This window comes from Pleuronectes platessa, chromosome 20, assembly GCF_947347685.1.
Source record: "Pleuronectes platessa chromosome 20, fPlePla1.1, whole genome shotgun sequence".
Classification (NCBI taxonomy): domain Eukaryota; kingdom Metazoa; phylum Chordata; class Actinopteri; order Pleuronectiformes; family Pleuronectidae; genus Pleuronectes; species Pleuronectes platessa.
Window position 1 is genome coordinate 14,221,017 of NC_070645.1, and position 17,219 is coordinate 14,238,235.

At 39.0% G+C, this 17,219-nt stretch overlaps 1 protein-coding gene across 3 annotated transcripts; it reads right to left on the minus strand.

The window, feature by feature from the left end:
• Positions 1–1,013: 1,013 nt before the first annotated feature.
• On the minus strand, positions 1,014–17,103 carry LOC128425987 (leukocyte elastase inhibitor). Of its 3 annotated transcripts, none has more exons than XM_053412836.1 (10): positions 17,004–17,103; positions 16,684–16,865; positions 15,223–15,306; positions 14,303–14,443; positions 5,057–5,174; positions 3,588–3,730; positions 2,620–2,697; positions 2,262–2,351; positions 1,997–2,177; positions 1,014–1,834 (listed from the first exon to the last, which is right to left on the minus strand). In XM_053412836.1, exons 2-10 carry the CDS (start codon positions 16,858–16,860, stop codon positions 1,605–1,607), a joined length of 1,242 nt encoding a protein of 413 aa, XP_053268811.1. In that variant the 5' UTR covers positions 16,861–16,865; positions 17,004–17,103; the 3' UTR covers positions 1,014–1,604. The 3 variants fall into 3 exon arrangements, with proteins under 3 accessions (XP_053268811.1, XP_053268813.1, XP_053268812.1); XM_053412837.1 differs by lacking the exons at positions 1,014–1,834; positions 1,997–2,177; positions 2,262–2,351; ... (1 more) ...; positions 3,588–3,730; positions 5,057–5,174 and adding exons at positions 10,315–10,927; positions 11,529–11,709; positions 11,791–11,880; ... (1 more) ...; positions 12,910–13,052; positions 13,869–13,986; XM_053412838.1 differs by lacking the exons at positions 14,303–14,443; positions 15,223–15,306; positions 16,684–16,865; positions 17,004–17,103 and adding exons at positions 5,397–5,537; positions 6,656–6,837; positions 7,406–7,540.
• Positions 17,104–17,219: the final 116 nt, after the last annotated feature.

The window sequence follows — 17,219 nt, forward strand, 5'->3', positions numbered from 1 at the left end:
TGACCTGAACTGTTTAATGGTCTGACCTGTTCATAACCAGAAACCATTATATCTTCATGCTGAATCAAGAAAGTACAATATATCCTACTTTGCTCTGTAGTTCTGTGATGCTGCCTTCAGAAATGCACTGAACTCTGGATAACCTCCGGACATTCTGCGCAGGTTCTCCTGCCAGCCCGCCTGTAAAGCTCTGGATAATGTCCGAATGACCCCATGTTGTGGTACAGCAGGAAGTCCTCCGGAGGATACAATATCAGTGAGTAGATATGTTTATGTAGATAAAAGTGAAAAAGAGAAATAAAAAAAGAACAAAAATATGTCAGAATGAAAAAGCGACACATCCAGGATGTCAAGAGAATTCTTGCTGGTAAGGACCAACACCAGTGTTGATGTGGTGAAAACAAAAACATATGATGTCAGCAGCGATCTCTTCTTGTATTTTATTATACATCATTAAAAGTTCAGTGCTTGTCTGCTTTTCCAAATGTTTTAACATTATATATCAGATTTGGTATTTCCCTGGATATATTTACTGGTATTTCTTTAAACTTTTCTTCCACTTTTTCCATCTCACAGTTCAGGTCTATGTTAAACATTTCTCATCTAACATAAGAATTGAAATTGATCCGATTTAGCTTAGCTGAATATCCAATTTACTTCTCTTTCTTCTCTTATTTATTGCATTTTTATTATTTTTCATTACAAAAGAAGGATTTTGCTCCCATGTCAACTCAAGCAATCAGAAAAAAACAAGCAGAAAATCAAGGCTAAAATGTGTGCTGCACACTATGGCTGTATCTAGTGTTGTATTGTTGTCAATGAGTTGCTTTGGCATGAACAAGCAACAGTCTATCTGTAACTGTTACAAATAGTTTTGTGCAGCAATAGGCCGTGATTACAGGGAAACATTTTGGTCATTAAAATATATCTTATCTTTCAATAGAACAGATTAAAGACAAGTTTTGGTAAAACATTAAAAGTGACGTGTTAAAAAGCATGTCATGGACAACAAGTGTAGTATCATCTTTATTAAAATGGTTAACTGCATTATATCCTTCTGATACTCACTATACACTGAATAAGACAAAATGTGAATGAAAGGGTTATTTTCCTTTTTGGAAAAAAAGTTGATAAACAATATTTCGGGATCTTTTTCTATTCTTATTCTCTTTGGTTTTGCTGAATATATAACATAATGATATTGCATGTTATATAGAGACAGTGCAGAGATTCTTTCAACCATAATATGTTTACCTGGTATACAGGTAAAGTTGACCTCTGTGCTGCCAGCTTAAAAAGGCATAACAAATGTGATCAAGGCAAAGTCTTCAAAAGAGTGTAAGGTACAGGATAACAAATTAGATTGTAGTGTTATAGATGCTGCAGCAAAGACGGCCAAATGTGTATTAAAGGGATAAAGTGTCCAAACTCTGAACAAGATCGGATTGGGTGCAATAGAAAAGCAGAGCAGAGAGCTTGTGTTCAGGATAAACACAATGACTCATGTGAGAAGTGAGGCAGACGAGAGCCAAAGAAAAAAAGAAAAACTTTGGATGGGATCAAATTCTAGAGCAGTGTCTCTCAAACGCTCAACAATGTAGTGCTCACTGAGGGGAGCAGAAGCGGCCAGCAAACAGAACGCTCATTGTGGGGTTATGTCGGATAAAGAAGAGGAAGGGATGGTCTGCAATGAATCTGACTGAAGGGTTTCCAAAAAGGTCATAAGTCTTGGTGCTAGCAGTAGCAGCAGCAGCCTCGGTTCCCACCTCATTGACCTCAACAAAAGCCTTGTGGACGACCTTTGACAGCACCAGGTCTTTGGAAGGAGACATACCTATAACAAAAAAAAGAGGGATGGAGTATATTTCAAGAATGGAGGACACACTGACTTGGGAGAACTTCAGGATTCATTTAGTCGACAGTAGCCAGATTAGTTTAATTGTTTCCTGATGTTTAAATGTTTATGAATTAATCTGATGTATGGTGCATGTCCTACCTGAGAAGTCACTCATTGCCATATCAAAGGCATCCACCATGCCCATGCTGATCAGGACATCCTTCATGTCATAACTCTCCTCCATCTTGAACCGAGGCAGGCCCAGTTCAAGCTTTTTCTTATCCATCTTGTCTCGACGAGTCCACTTCACAAAGTTCTCATAGGTCAGCTTCTCCTCCAGCTGGAGGTGTAGACAAATTCAATTATTAGTTTGTCTTGTGAGTTTTTCTGTATTTATTGAAGTGCATGTGTATGCATGTCCTACCTTCTCAAGACCAGTTGAACTATCGTCTATATCCTTTGGGAGAAATATGAGCATGCTGAGCTCCTCCCCTTTGTAAGGAATCTCCAAGACCTGAAGAACAGTGTGTTTCCATAATGATAAATATATACTGAGTACATTTGAAATGCAAAATCAAAAACACTAATCAATAGTTAGTTTCATAGTTACAGTAAAAAAAAAAATCATCCATTCTTTATTGAATCATGATTCGCTTCAGTCATATTTAATAGAACTTCGTAAACTAAAGTAATGAATTATCAATTTGGTTCTCTGGTCAATATACAGTTGGTTGACGAGACAAACTGTTTTCACTAAATCATCAAATGGATGTCTTGATTACCTGACAGTTGACTTTAGAGATAAAGGAGTAAGGGAACTTGGTTTCCTGATACATCATCTTCACTGGCTTCGTCTCATTCTAAAAACAGCAAACAGGAGAAGCAGCGGAAAGCTTGTTCACATCACTTTGTTGCAGTCATGCAGAAAAAAAGGTATAGTGAATACACTGTGACAATATTACTGAGAGAACAAAATATGGGTTATGGATAGTGGTTGTTAAGTATAGTGTGCTTTTCTAGTCTTGATGACCACTCAAAGCTCTGTAAAGTAATTATTTTGCAATTCACCAATTCACACAAATATTACAATTTTGTGGAACACGATCTCTATCTGGCTGAAGGACACTTAGGCACGTGGAACGGGACTCTGCCCACCTTCTGGTGGATGAACCGCTCTACCTCCCCAGCCACAGCCCCCCCAAACATGTTTCTTTACATTTTTAGGATTTATATGACAATAGGTAACCTTGTAAACTGCTGCTACTAAAATGGTAAATTTCATTAATGAGGCACAGGACTGCAAAAACATTTTGTGCAGATCTTTTAATGGAATTGTCAAAGGCTTTTGACACAGTGGACTTCGTCATCCTGGCGAATAGACTCGAATTGGCTCATCTGAGCATGCTGTAACTTGATTTTCAAACTACTTGTCATATGGTTCACAATGTGTCCAGGTTGCTTTGTCTTCCTCTTTTTTCCTGCTTGTATGAAAAGGCATACCACAGGGTTCAGACTAGGGCTTCACCTTATACATGTCAATAATTCCTGTGATAGTTTATCAAATGCTGCAATTCTTATGCAGATCACATAACTGCTACTGCTCATCCAACTCAGTAATACAACTGACTACTGTATCACTCTTGAATTCCTGCTATCTTCCTCTGATGTTATTCCATCCTGTTTAAGAAAACTTAAGTTGGTGTTAAATGCAGACAAATCCCAATTCATTTTATCTTCCGTCCAATTTTACCTTGTTGATTCTGAACTGAGCATCAACTGTGTCACTCTCATTAAACTTCTTGTTCCAGTTGCCTTTGAAGTAGATGGCATTCACCAGCACCAGCCTGGTCATGTTGTCCACCACACCCTGGGCCAGCACATTCTTAATTTTTCCTGAGCATTTGAAGTAAAAAATTGAAATGATGAAGAAATGACAAGCTCAGTCACTGTGTTCCCTCAACAAAGAAATAAAGTAAGATATATTCATTTGCCAAAAACAGATCATCTTAAAGGACTGATAACCACATTCCACTAATACCTGTGTGTCCAACTGAACATTTGTGCCAAATTTGAAAGGATTCTCTCGAGGTGTGATGCAAACAATGGTTTTGTCTGGTCATTGATCTTGATCTTTGACCACTGAAATCGAATCAGTCCATCCTGGAGTCCAAGTGAATGTTTGAGACAGATGTACTGAAACACCTAAGCAGGTTCCTGATGTTGCATGTTCACAAAAACATTAGGTCAATTTGACATTTGACCTTCAACCACCAAAATCAAATCAGATTGTATCAGATTCGAAATTGTTGAGTTTAGAAGACCAAAACCTTGTTTTGTAAGTTCACAGTGACGTTGCACTTCGATTGCAAAAGTCTAGCCAGTGCATCTTTGAGTCTAATAAAGCATTTGTACCACATGAAGCAATTGCCATGAGGCATTCTTGAGATATCATATTTACAAGAATGGGAAGGTCAGATGAACAGACAAACCGACCTATGTACTATTCGACAGTCAAAGTGAAAACATAATGATTCTGTCCACTGGCTGTCACTGGTGCGGAGGAATAATAAAACTGGATTAAACTCTCTGCCCCTTCTGGATCATCATCTTTCAAACTGGGGGCATTATAAGGCCATGTGCAGTTTTTTTACTTGAGACAGATGTACTGAAACAACCTAAGCAGGTTCCTGATGTTGCATGTTCACAAAAACATTAGGTCAATTTGACATTTGACCTTCAACCACCAAAATCAAATCAGATTGTATCAGATTCGAAATTGTTGAGTTTAGAAGACCAAAACCTTGTTTTGTAAGTTCACAGTGACGTTGCACTTCGATTGCAAAAGTCTAGCCAGTGCATCTTTGAGTCTAATAAAGCATTTGTACCACATGAAGCAATTGCCATGAGGCATTCTTGAGATATCATATTTACAAGAATGGGAAGGTCAGATGAACAGACAAACCGACCTATGTACTAATGGACAGTCAAAGTGAAAACATAATGATTCTGTCCACTGGCTGTCACTGGTGCGGAGGAATAATAAAACTGGATTAAACTCTCTGCCCCTTCTGGATCATCATTTTTCAAACTGGGGGCATTATAAGGCCATGTGCAGTTTTTTCAGTCTGGAATTTCTTTTTTTTTGTTATTTATTTGGATTGCATTGCACAGAGGGATCATGTAGGCTCATTAACATAGTGGTGAATGTGTGTGACCCACCTTGAGTCTGCTTCTCCACCCACGTGTTGATGTTAAGTCTTGCTGCTTCATGGCTGGTTTTGAAGTCAACAGACTCCAGCTCTGCATTGTAGTGCTTCCTGGTTTCTCCCAAAAAATCCTGAAACCATTAGCAACACATTTACTGATTCAGATAACACAAACAAAATAGTCTTTTCACTTGACTTAGAAAATTTCAAAGTCGTAACAGCAAAAGAACATTTGCACATCACTTCCTTGCTTGTTTGTTTCATGACCCTAAGTCATCATTCCTTTTTACTTGAGCTGAAAAGTTCCTATCTGAGCCTCTCACAACCCTCCACACCCCATTATGAATACACACCTCTGCAAACTGGTAGGACTGCTCCCCGTACAGTCTGTTGGCAACACTGAGGGAGTACGGAGCATGTGCCTTGTTGAGTGCGTTCAGCAGTTTACTGAAGTCAGCGTGGATTTTTTCCTGACAGTGCTTGGTCTTCAGACTCTGTAGAGAAAGTAGACAAAGGCATGTTAGATAGACACTCTGAGCCAATAAAAGACCAGTCTGTTCCACTGGCTAACCACAAGGGTGTGTGCTCTCCTTTATTTGTGTATCCTTTACAAATATGTGTAAGAGCTCCAACTTAAGAAAATTCAACTCAACATTTCAAATACCAAGGATATGGTCAACTATTTCAGAAAACAGACCAAACTGTGGAATGTGTGGATCGTATAAATACCTTGGGACTATTGTTGACTCCAAACTGAACTTTAAAGCAAACAGTGAAGCTATGTGCAGAAAGGGTCAGTAGCGTTTGTACTGTGTAAGGAAAATGTCCTATTTTAATATTTACTAAAACATGCTGACACTTTTTTATTACTATTTAATTGAGTCTGTTTTTTCTTTTTCTTCTCCTGAAATGGTCCAGTCGGCGGATTGGTGAGCCTCAGATGAGCCTACAGTCCCTTAACACCACACAGCTACAGAGGATAGCCAGCTCCATTAGGAATGATGACTTGCATCCTCTACATGGGGAATTTCAACTTCTACACTCTGGTCTAAGGTTTACTGTCCCAAGGGGTAAAACAAAACACAAAAGAAATAGTTTTGTTCCATCTGCAATTGTTCACTTGAACGGTTTACAGCCAAATTGGTCACTATCCAGTTTTCTATTGATAGCAATGCATTTGAACACTTTGTCAATTTTGTGGTCTTGTTTTCTGTCTGTGTGTTTATAATTTTGCACTGTTTTGGATGGATGTCTTCTCTTTCTGTTGCTGCAAAACAAATCTACCTACGGTTACAAATAAAGTATCCTTAAGCTTCCTTTAGCAAAAGATCACAATACCTGCCCTAATTAAACCTGGTCAGAGTCTGAATGGCAGATCTTTATCATTGTTAGTGACTCTGGAAGACAAAGCTGGTGATTCATGTTGAACGTTGGCTGACACAGATGCAGTTCTCTGCTCTTTGTACTCTGACACACAGTGTTCCTGTGTCAACGTTCCTTTTAGTTCATCATGGGAACGTCTGAAGCTGCAAGTTGTGGAGGTGCATTATAAATCTTTCTGCCCACTAGAAAATAAACAGTGTGTGTGTGTTTGTGTGTTTGCATGCTGTACCTCTGACATCTGTGTGTGTGTGTTGCCTCTGGCCCCCAGCATCACCATAGCCAGGGCTGAGGAGATGCTAAATGGCGAGTAGAAGACATTTGCTGCCTTGTCGTTGTCACTCAGCTTCTTGAACAGATCCAGACAGAAGCTGGTGTTGGCCTTGGACAGAGCGGCTGATGATGCCATTGTGTCTACAAAGAAAGCAGAGCATTAATTATTACATGACTCAATTTAAATCAGGCTTTTATCTCTTTATCTTGCGTTATCTTATATTTTAGTTTATATGTATTATTTCTACTTCTTGGGATTATAATCTTTTTGAAAATCATGTAAAACACCTTGTAATAGAGCTGTTGTAAGTGAGATCATTATTATAGTTACGTGGCGATTGTTGCCACTAGTTTATTAGGATTCTATTGAAAGTGAAAGTTTCTTTGGCGACATGATTGTAAGTTGATCAGCAGACTAAAACTAAATATACATACAACACATCCTGAAAGTATTAAATGTACAGACTTTTTAATGGAGTATGCTGGAAAACAAACTTTTAATATCGCAAACGAAATGTATATGAAATATATAATATGAAAACGACTTTATGTTAAATAACACCAACTATTACATATAAAACCAATTGTATAAACTATATTCTGCCCATGACGCCAGACCGTTGATGGACCTGTTTCTAACATGAAGCGTTTAAAACCTGTTCGACCAGAAATCACGTGTCTACAAAATAACATCGTAGTCTCTACTTACATTCAGACAGCTCCCAGTCTGTCCGGAAGAAGAGGGAGGTTCTGCTCAGCTGACACACCCCGAAAACACCGAGCTACTTCCGCGTTGTCGCATGTCTGTGTATGGAAGCTGAAAGGAGCTCTCCTTTGCTTTTTTCTAAAACACAAACACAACTTAATGTTTTGCTGTTGGATTGTTTTCAACTGTTTGTTAACAATCTCTGCTCCTAAATCATATTTAAAAACGACAACCTTCAGTCCGGAGCAGGAATCAGTCTATGTACTTAAAATAAAGAACAATATGACAATGACAGAACAATACAGGGAGGATGAGAACAGTATGTATGTAAGTATGTTTGTGTGGCTTATTCTATTTGAAAAAAACACCATTATTATGGTTAATAATGATAACACTAACCTTAATTATGTTAACTTACTTATTTTATTCATCCAACAACTTTGATAATAATCCTGTTATTGCAACACTAATCTCATGATATGAACATATCATCCAGACATTTAATTAACACAGAGGAAAACAGTTACAGAGTAAAATGCCTGTACACTTACTCACTTATCTAGAAGCACTGACTCATATTAAATATTTCCCCATTCATTCACACAGTGTTTCTTAACATGTCCTTATTACACAGCCTCCACCCCCATGCAGCACCAAATCTGTTAGAGAACCCCACTGTGTTTGAGAGATCTTTTCCTTCTGGAAGTTTATCTCAGTCCATCAGTTGGAACCCGTCTGCCAACCTTAGTGATAGATATGAATCAAATGAATACACCACGCACACACACACACACACACACATATATATAAACTCATGGTGCTCAGTTAAGACTCAACAAGGTGAAATTGCCTTAAAGAAACTCTCACTTAAATTGATACTTAATTGGGACAGTTATGAATCTCAGCTAAAGTGCCTGTTTGTTCAAAGTTTATTAATATTCAACATATCCAGTTTCCAAATTGCACTAAACTCCACAGTGCACTGCCTTGGGCCCTTACAAACACACAAGCCAAGTGTGAAGCTCAAAGAAACTAATGCTACATGACAGCAATGCAGAGCACGATGATGTCACCTGATGGATGAATCACAAACGTATTAAAAATAAAACGTAGTTTATTCCAAACTCCAACTCATTGCAGGCTTTTACACTTTATATTGATTATTTGCCTGTTGAACACATTGGTTAAGTTTTTGACAATAAGCTGATGAGATTATATTGCTGTACAATCACATAAACTAGAAGGCCATTCTTTCACAATATTGCATTTACATGTATTGAGAGCAGATACATATACCATGTACACAGAACTGTAAAATATAGTACTAACTTGAAACGCAGGCAAGATGTCCATTCTTTGATACAGTTGAAAGGAATATATTTGCTATCCTACAGTAACTGAAGAAAGATCACCCCTCTCAAAATACTTATATCATATACATTATCATTCTTCACATGCCAGATTCTATATTTTTTCATAAAGATCTCTGTGATATTGGTAATTTCACAGAAACACTCTTGAATTCCATCTCTGTGTGTGTGTTGCCTCTGGCCCCCAGCATCACCATAGCCAGGGCTGAGGAGATGCTAAATGGAGAGTAAAAGTCATTTGCTGCCATGCAGCGTAATGTTAAATAATAACAATAATTACACATAACACCATTTGTATAAACTACACTCTGCACATGACGCCAGACCGTGAATGGACCTGTTTCTAACATGAAGCGTTTACAAACAGTTCGAGCAGAAATCATGTGTCTACAAACCAAGTCTCTACTTCCACTTCCAGAGTTCAGCAGTCTCTCAGTGTGAAAAGGTAGGTTCTTTATTTAAATGCTCAGTTGACGCACCCCAAAAACACCGAGCTACTTCATTGTTCTCGCATGTCCGTGTATAGAAGCCGAAAGGAGCTTTCCGTCACTTTTTTCTAACACACGTACACAACACATCAACCCCAGATTCTTTTTAAATGTTTTGCTGTTGGTTTGTTTTAAAGTGTTTGTTATTCTCTGCTCATAAAGAAGATTCTAAAACCACAACATTCACTGAGGAGCAAAAATCAGTCTATGAACTTAAAATATATAAAAATGTGACATTTATCCTGACGATGATCGATATGGATAGGAGATTTTGTTTTGGCTTTGCAGTGATAAGACAATTGTGAGGGTTGACAGCTCAGAGTTACAGCACCTCCCTGGTAGGTGGGACTGGAGAGCTCACCGCCTTTATAAGGACATGTGCGGGCAATTACTGCCTCTGTCTGATGCCTGGTAGATGGTGACTGCTGTTTTGTGAACGTAAAGGAGACTGGGAGAAAGATGTTTTATTTACCGGTTTGAAATCGAATGAGGTATTTCATATATTCAGTTGAGTGGCTGTGTTTCGATCCAGATTTCTGTGGCACCATGGTTGAGTGAAGATAGAGGGTTTGCCTCTCCCCCTATGAGATGGTATAAAAACGGGCCGAAATGTCATGATTGACAACTGACTCGTGATTTCTCATTATTCTTCATCCAACGAGACCAAAATACATTTTCAAAAGCACTGCAAAGAGACATTTTTAGAATTTATGAAAACCCCAGTTTTATTATGTCTTGCAATTACCAGAGCTGTACTTGCAATTTTTGTGGTAAGAAAAACCTACATTTTGACAGCCTTAGCACATGCTTTAAATGTGCTTTTATTTTAGTAAAAGGAGTGATTCTCTCTTCTACCTTTGCTGTTTACTGATGCCCTTCAACAAATCACAGATTAGTATTAGATGTTAGCTGCACTCTTTTGCTTTAGTGTCCATTATTTTTAAACCCTTTTAAAGTCGTATGCTTTATTTTTTTTACATGTGTCAATGACAAATACTTGTCATGGACAACCAGTGTAGTATTTACACTTAAACAATGATTGATTGATTGAACATTTGAGAATCAGACTTTTATTCCATGTGTAAAAATGCAAAAATACAAAATTTACCCGATCCCAGTTCAAAACTTCATGTTAACTCACTGTCCATTTTGTCTATATTTGTTATATGAGTAGTACTGCAATAACATATACCTGCACTTTGCATAGCCATACAAGGACACATATATCTGCTAATATGATTTCACAACAGTTAAAAAACACTAAATTGTTGTTTATACTCAACATACTGGTGCTGGAAATAAAGAATGGGAACTCAAGGTATAATTAAAGTCCTTGCAACATGTTTTTTGAAACCCTGAATTCAATGATATAATATTGCAATCGTAAATGTACTGTAATGCCCCTCTGGTTGAGAAAAACTGTTCTTAACAATGTAGTGCTCACTGAGGGGAGCAGTAGCGGCCGGCAAACAGAATGCTCTTGGTGTGGTTATGTCGGATAAAGAAGAGGAAGGGATGGTCTGCTATGAATCTGGTTCTATGGATTACAGAAGTGATCCCCACTGTTATGGCAGTGGCCGCAGCAGCCTCGGTTCCCTTCTCATTGACCTCAACAAAAGCCTTGTGGATGACTTTTGACAGCACCAGGTCATTGGAAGGGGACATGCCTGTAACAGGGAAAGAGGAACAGACAATATTTTATTATATTTCATAATAATAGTGCAGTACCTGTTCTAACCTTGCCTGTTTGGAATGAGCTGATTGCTTGGCCTGTGGTAATGCTGGTTGCAGCTTTCTTTCTGAAACCTTAAAAGTGACCTGTAGTAATTGAGCCGTGGCAAGTAAAGAGCTGACTACTGGACTCGGTCCAAAGAACCCTGAGTTCATCTGTTTATTCAAAGTTCAGTGTAGTTCGCCCCGCACACAGAACCCTGAGCTGGAAAATCACCTGTTAACATTGCAGTGAATGTGCCCATTATCGTAAATGTGCTGTTGTCATGATTGACAGCGTCGCTTACAGTTATGAGTCTGTTTGTTCAAAGTTTATTCATATTCAACATATCCAGTGTCCAAATTGCACTAAACTCCACAGTGCACTGCCTTGGGCCCGTATACACAAACATGCAGAGTGTGGATCTGAAAGATAAATAAAGAATTCTCGAAATACTCGATAGATAATGCCTAAACTCCTGATACATGACAGGAATGCAGAGCACGGTGATGAAGCCTGACATTCATGTCCTGATTTTGATATGTTTCATGTCCTACCTGAGAAGTCACACATGCCCGAATCAAAGGCATCCACCATGCCCATGCTGAGCAAGACAGCCCCCATGTCATAACTCTCCTCCATCTTGAACCGAGGCAGGCCCACCTCAACTTTAGAGTGAGACAACCTGTCTGAATGAGTCCACTCCACAAAGTTCTCATAGGTCAGCTCCTTCTCCAGCTGGGGGTGAATACAACATCATCATTAGTTTGTCTTGTGGGTTTCTGTATTTGTGGAAGTGCATGTGTGTGCATGTCCTACCTTCTCCAGACCAGTTGAACTGTCATCTATATCCATGGGGAGAAATATGAGCATGCTGAGCTCCTCCCCTTTGTAAGGAATCTCCAAGACCTGAAGAAGAGCGTGTGTCCAAGATTACAGCAAATATACACTGAATATATCTTGAGTATATGAAACGAACAACTTATTATAGTTATTAATTTGGCTTGTAGTTATGTTAAAGAAGTCTGGATCGTACCCAACTCCCATGTAATCTATTTAGCTTTGTTACATGTTCTGCTTCTTTCAGATTTAATGGAAACTCATTGACTAAAGTAAAAAAATATCAGTTGACTTGTTGCCTGGTCAGTTGACAGCTGTTTGAGGCACATGCTGCTTTACCTGACTCATTAAATGGACGTCTTGGTTACCTGGCAGTTGGATTCAGCAATGAGGCCCAAGGGTAAAGTAGTATTCTGATACATCATCTTCACTTGCTTTGACTCATTCTGAAAACAGCAAGCAGAAACAGCAGTGGTATATATGATCCACGGAGTTTACAATTACACTACCAAGCCATTCCCAGACCATGATCTCTTTGATTTGTGGGAAAGTTTGGAAGATACATGTCCAAACTAAGTCCTAGGAAACCCAATCTGAGGGTATAACTTGACTGGTCTGTTTGTGTTAAGCTAGCCTCCCTTAATCAACGGAAACTCAACAATAAATGTTTACTCACCTCTACAAACCTGTCTAGTTTTCTTTTAATCAACAACACAGAAAATGAAGAGGGTTTTTAAGTGTGCACGTTTTAGAGACTAAATAAACGCAAATGCACCCTGTGACATCATTATTAAGCAAGCTATAGTATATAATAAGGCAGCAAACTATAGCTTTTAAGCCTGAGGATAATATACCCTAAATGTCCAAGGTGTAAGTTCCTTATATATACTTTTTTTATTTTTTTTGACTTTGGTGAATCATTTCTCAATAAAATAAAACTGTCTGATCAGTTGGTGGTACCACTACATGGGTGTGTCTTCTGACTCGCATATTTCTATAACAGGTGTCTTACGTGGTGTACTGCCCTGCTATATACAGTAGTTTCATAGAACTACACTGACTGACTAGTGTTAATCCCTTTTCTCTGTCCAGTTTTACCTTGTTGAGTCTGAACTGAGCATCTCTCGTGGCACTTTCTTCAAACTGCTTGTTCCAGTCCCCTTTGAAGTAGATGGCATTGACCAGCACCATACGGGTCATATCGTGCACTGTACCCTTCAGCAGCAAATCCTTAATTTTATCTAAGAATTAAAAGCACAAATGTGAAATGATTAAAGGGTCAGTGTGTAAGATTTGGGTATAGAGAGATCTTCCTGGCAGAAATTGAACATCAAATAATCCTAGAGGTGTTTTAACCATTGTGTGTCATCTAAATTGTTTTCTTTACCTTAGAATGGATCCTTTATATTTAAGTATTTAACATTAACATTTGTATTGGGAGCTGGTTATGGAGGCCGCCATGTTTTTTAAGTAGTCTAAACCGGACAAACTAACACCTTCTAAGTTTTTATGATGACTGAAGGCTTTCACAAGTTCTCTTTCATGTTTGGAAGAAGCGGATGAGGTAATATTAGGTGACTATATTCTGAACACTGTACATTTAACAAATGACAAGCTCATTCAACCCCCGAAATTAGTCCAATCATGTTTATTAGGACAAACAGAGTCTTGCTTTCCCAGGGTTATTAATTATGTAAAAACATGCAGCAGTGGCAGGTGGCCCACTAACCTAGAGGTTGGTGCTTTGATCCCCAGCTCTCCATTCCATGTGCCAAAGTGTCCTTGGGCAAGGCACTGAACCCCAAATTATCCCTGAAGGCTATTCCATCAGCGTTACAGTGTGTGTGAATGGGTGAATGTCAACTGTAGTGTAACTTTACGTTGTTGCCATGACTAGAAAAGTGCAACATAAAAATGCAGTCCATTGACATTAATATAGATTATTTCTGTATTTATACTAATAAAGCTGGATTGAAATGAACCTTTCTAACGCCTGTTCTCTCCTGGTGATATGCAGATCTATTGACATACAGTTAATAGATCTGTTAGTGACCCACCTTGTGTCTGCTCCTCCACCCAGCCGTTGATTTTGAGCCTTGCTGCTTCAGAACCGGTTTTGAAGTCCACAGACTCCAACTCAGCATTGTAGTACTTCCTGGTTTCTCCTATGAAATCCTGGAAGCATCAGCATGTATTTACTGATACAGATCAACCAAACAAAATAGTCTATTCATTTGACTTAGTGGAGTTGAGTCCTTACAGCCAGGAAAACATTTTCAATATAACTACAGGGCTTCAGTCTTGTTTTGGTTTAAGAAGGGCTTTTTTTTTACCAAGGCAATTAGAAGTTGACGTTTAACACAATAACTGCCAAACACACTGCCAGCTCATATCAAGCATGTTCCTCCCTGCCTTCTTCTTCTCTCTGTTCACTGCAGGATTGCAAACAAGGTGCATGGATGCTGTACCACACCCCATCATGAACACACACCTCTACAAACTGGTAGGACTGCTCCCCGTACAGTCTGTTGGCAACACTGAGGGAGTACGGTGCGCCTGCCTTGTTGAGTGTCTTCAGCAGTTTACTGAAGTCAGCGTGGACGTCATCCAGACAGTTCTGGGTCTTTAGACTCTGTAGTGAAAGTAGACAAACGCATAGAGGGACACATTGAGATAGTGAAAGACCAGTCTAATATACAGAGTCTACTAAAGTGGTCTGATGGTCAACTCACCGTTTGAGTGATGTGAATATAAACACGCTCATCAATCTTTTCTGTGTAGATTATTGTCCTGATCCACCATAAATATGAAAACTGGTACATAATGACTAGTTTTAGTTGCTGGTTTAAGTTGATGACTTTCAGTACTGTGAAAAACCTCTGAACAATTTCCTCGTGAATGTGGATGCACTAAAGAACCTTTTATACTGTCTTTTAAGAACCCATAGAAATACCTGCCCGATCTTAGGAGCCTTTCCAGAAAGATCTATGTTAAAAAACACTTATCCCTCCACTATTGTGTTATTTACTTGATAACTATATCTTTTAAAAAGATATTTAGGGCAGAATGTTTTTCATCAAATCAACAAGACATAAACCATCATCTTTAGCCATCAATTTGTTTTATCCATGTACACAAGTGTTAACAGAGTAATTCACTTGTCAAAACAGACACACCAAAGGAAACCACTTAAATTTGTGTGTCCTCAATTTAACCAAAGCACTTTTGGGTGGTTGCCATTATTTAAAACCAATGTCTGTTTAAGTCACACTGCGGCATGAGCCAGGACCACATTGCTGTGACTCATGTCACACAAAGGGTTTTTGAACTGACACTTGACACATTGACACAATAAACCTGAGGCTGAGCTACTCCCCCCAAACAGATCATTGTTAGTTTATGCAGTGTCACCTTCTGCATCTGCACGTGCTGCTGCATCTGTCTCTGTTCGGCTCCTCCAGGCTGCGGCTTCACTGCCTCACAGAAGCTGAGGACCTGGTGGTGCAATTGGTAGGGTTCACGGTTAACTTAGATTTTGCATGTCTCTTTGTGTATACACGAAGTCACAAAATCAACGTAGCAGTGAATTGTGGGTTCAGTCACATTGTGCTCCCTGCACTTAAAGTGCTTTCACACTTACCTTATTTGGTCCACACCTTTCTACTTTTCAGTTTCTTTAGGTATGAACCAAAATAACAGGTTCGGACAAAAAAGAATAGTCATACCATATAACGTACCAACATTTTGTCTGAGCAAAAGAGGTGATCACTGTCTGGATCAAACAAACCATGGTTGTACCCAGGCACGTGCACAGATAGACCCCTAGTGGTGCTCAAGCACTGGCCCTTTTGCCCTGGATGAGAAAAGTGCCCTTCTGATGGAGCCCAATTTTTTCTTCATTCATCAATATTTAAGAATAAAAATTACTCTCTCTCTCATCAATTCCCCCCAAATGTGTTTTGATATCAGACGGGGCATTTATTTGAGTTCTTGTGAGAATTTCGCCCCGACACGCCCCGCGGCGCTCACCAGACGCAGTTGCAGAAGCATGTGCCGGCCTTTAGACAAGCCTAAACACATTTGTCCCTGAGGGTGTGTTACCATGACAAATTAATCAGATTGATTTGGTACAGTAAATGTTTTTTTACTTCACGTATGATAAATCAGGTCACTGGTTAAACTAAGCTGACAAAATGGAAACCAGTCTCTTATTGAAAATTGGATTAAACATATAAAAGCTCTTCTGTTGCCTCAAGGTTTATACAGCCCTTTCTCTTTCTCCACCCTTCACTGCCAAAATCAGCAGGGGATATGGAAAGTGACAAGTTCCAACCGATCAGTTGACCACACTGCTGACCGTCACATTTCTTATTCCCATGGACCGACTTCAGTAATTGTAAGGCAGATATTGCCAGCTGGATGAATAGCTAATTACAAAAAAAGGAGCATAGAACACAACCACGCACTAACTTCTAGCAGCTTTACCTAGGTGTGTCTTTTAGAAACATGTAATTGAGGGTTCTTGTATTACACAATGTTCCAACTTCTTGGTACATATCACTTACCTCTACTGAATGTCAAATTGTACTGTTGATTAACATTTTTATCGTGGCATGTAGACTCTCTCACAGGTTTTTTGTATATCAAACAAATACTATTAATTTATCCGCATAATAATTTCCATCCAAAACCGCGCTGAATGGACATAAATTAGACTTGATTTTTCTTTTTTTACTGAGAATCACATTACTATTTGCTAATTAAGGAATACAATGTGTGATCCCTTAACTCTGAGAGCGGGATCAAACTATATGGTACATATACACATAGTGTGTGTGTGGGTGTGTGTGTGTGTGTGTTTGCATGTTGCACCTCTGACATCTGTGTGTGTGTGTTGCCTCTGGCCCCCAGCATCACCATAGCCAGGGCTGAGGAGATGCTAAATGGAGAGTAGAAGACATTTGCTGCCTTGTCCTTGTCACTAAACTTCTTGAACAGATCCAGACAGAAGCTGGTGTTGGCCTTGGACAGAGCGGCTGATGATGCCATTGTGTCTACAAAGAAAGCAGAGCATTAATTATTACATGACTCAGTTTGCAGGGTTATATTGTTATTTTAGGTACAATTTCGAGTTATTAACATTGCGATCTTATTGAAAATCATGCAGAGCACTTTATAAAAGTAATACTTACAGACAGACACGTTCCTTTAGTGCAGCAGATGTTCAGTCTCTCAGGAACACACTGATTTCTTTGTGAGGAGGAAACTACATTACTTACAGGTGCGGCTGCCACACCCTAAAAAGACATACTTCTGCATTCTCATGAACTATAATTACTGTAATAAATTGAAGTGCATATCTCTGCCAGAGCCTGAATGTCCCCTAATGAAACCATATTTAAATGTAT

Bases quoted from the DNA above. Each gene is read 5' to 3' on its own strand.
- LOC128425987 (XM_053412836.1), bottom strand. From the start codon at position 16,860: ATGGCATCATCAGCCGCTCTGTCCAAGGCCAACACCAGCTTCTGTCTG. The intron at 14,444-15,222 runs GTGACACTGCAT...CTTTCACTACAG, and splicing joins AGCACGTGCAGATGCAGAAG to AGTCTAAAGACCCAGAACTG. The intron at 3,731-5,056 runs GTGGGTCACACA...TCAAATGCTCAG, and splicing joins GGTGGAGAAGCAGACTCAAG to GAAAAATTAAGAATGTGCTG.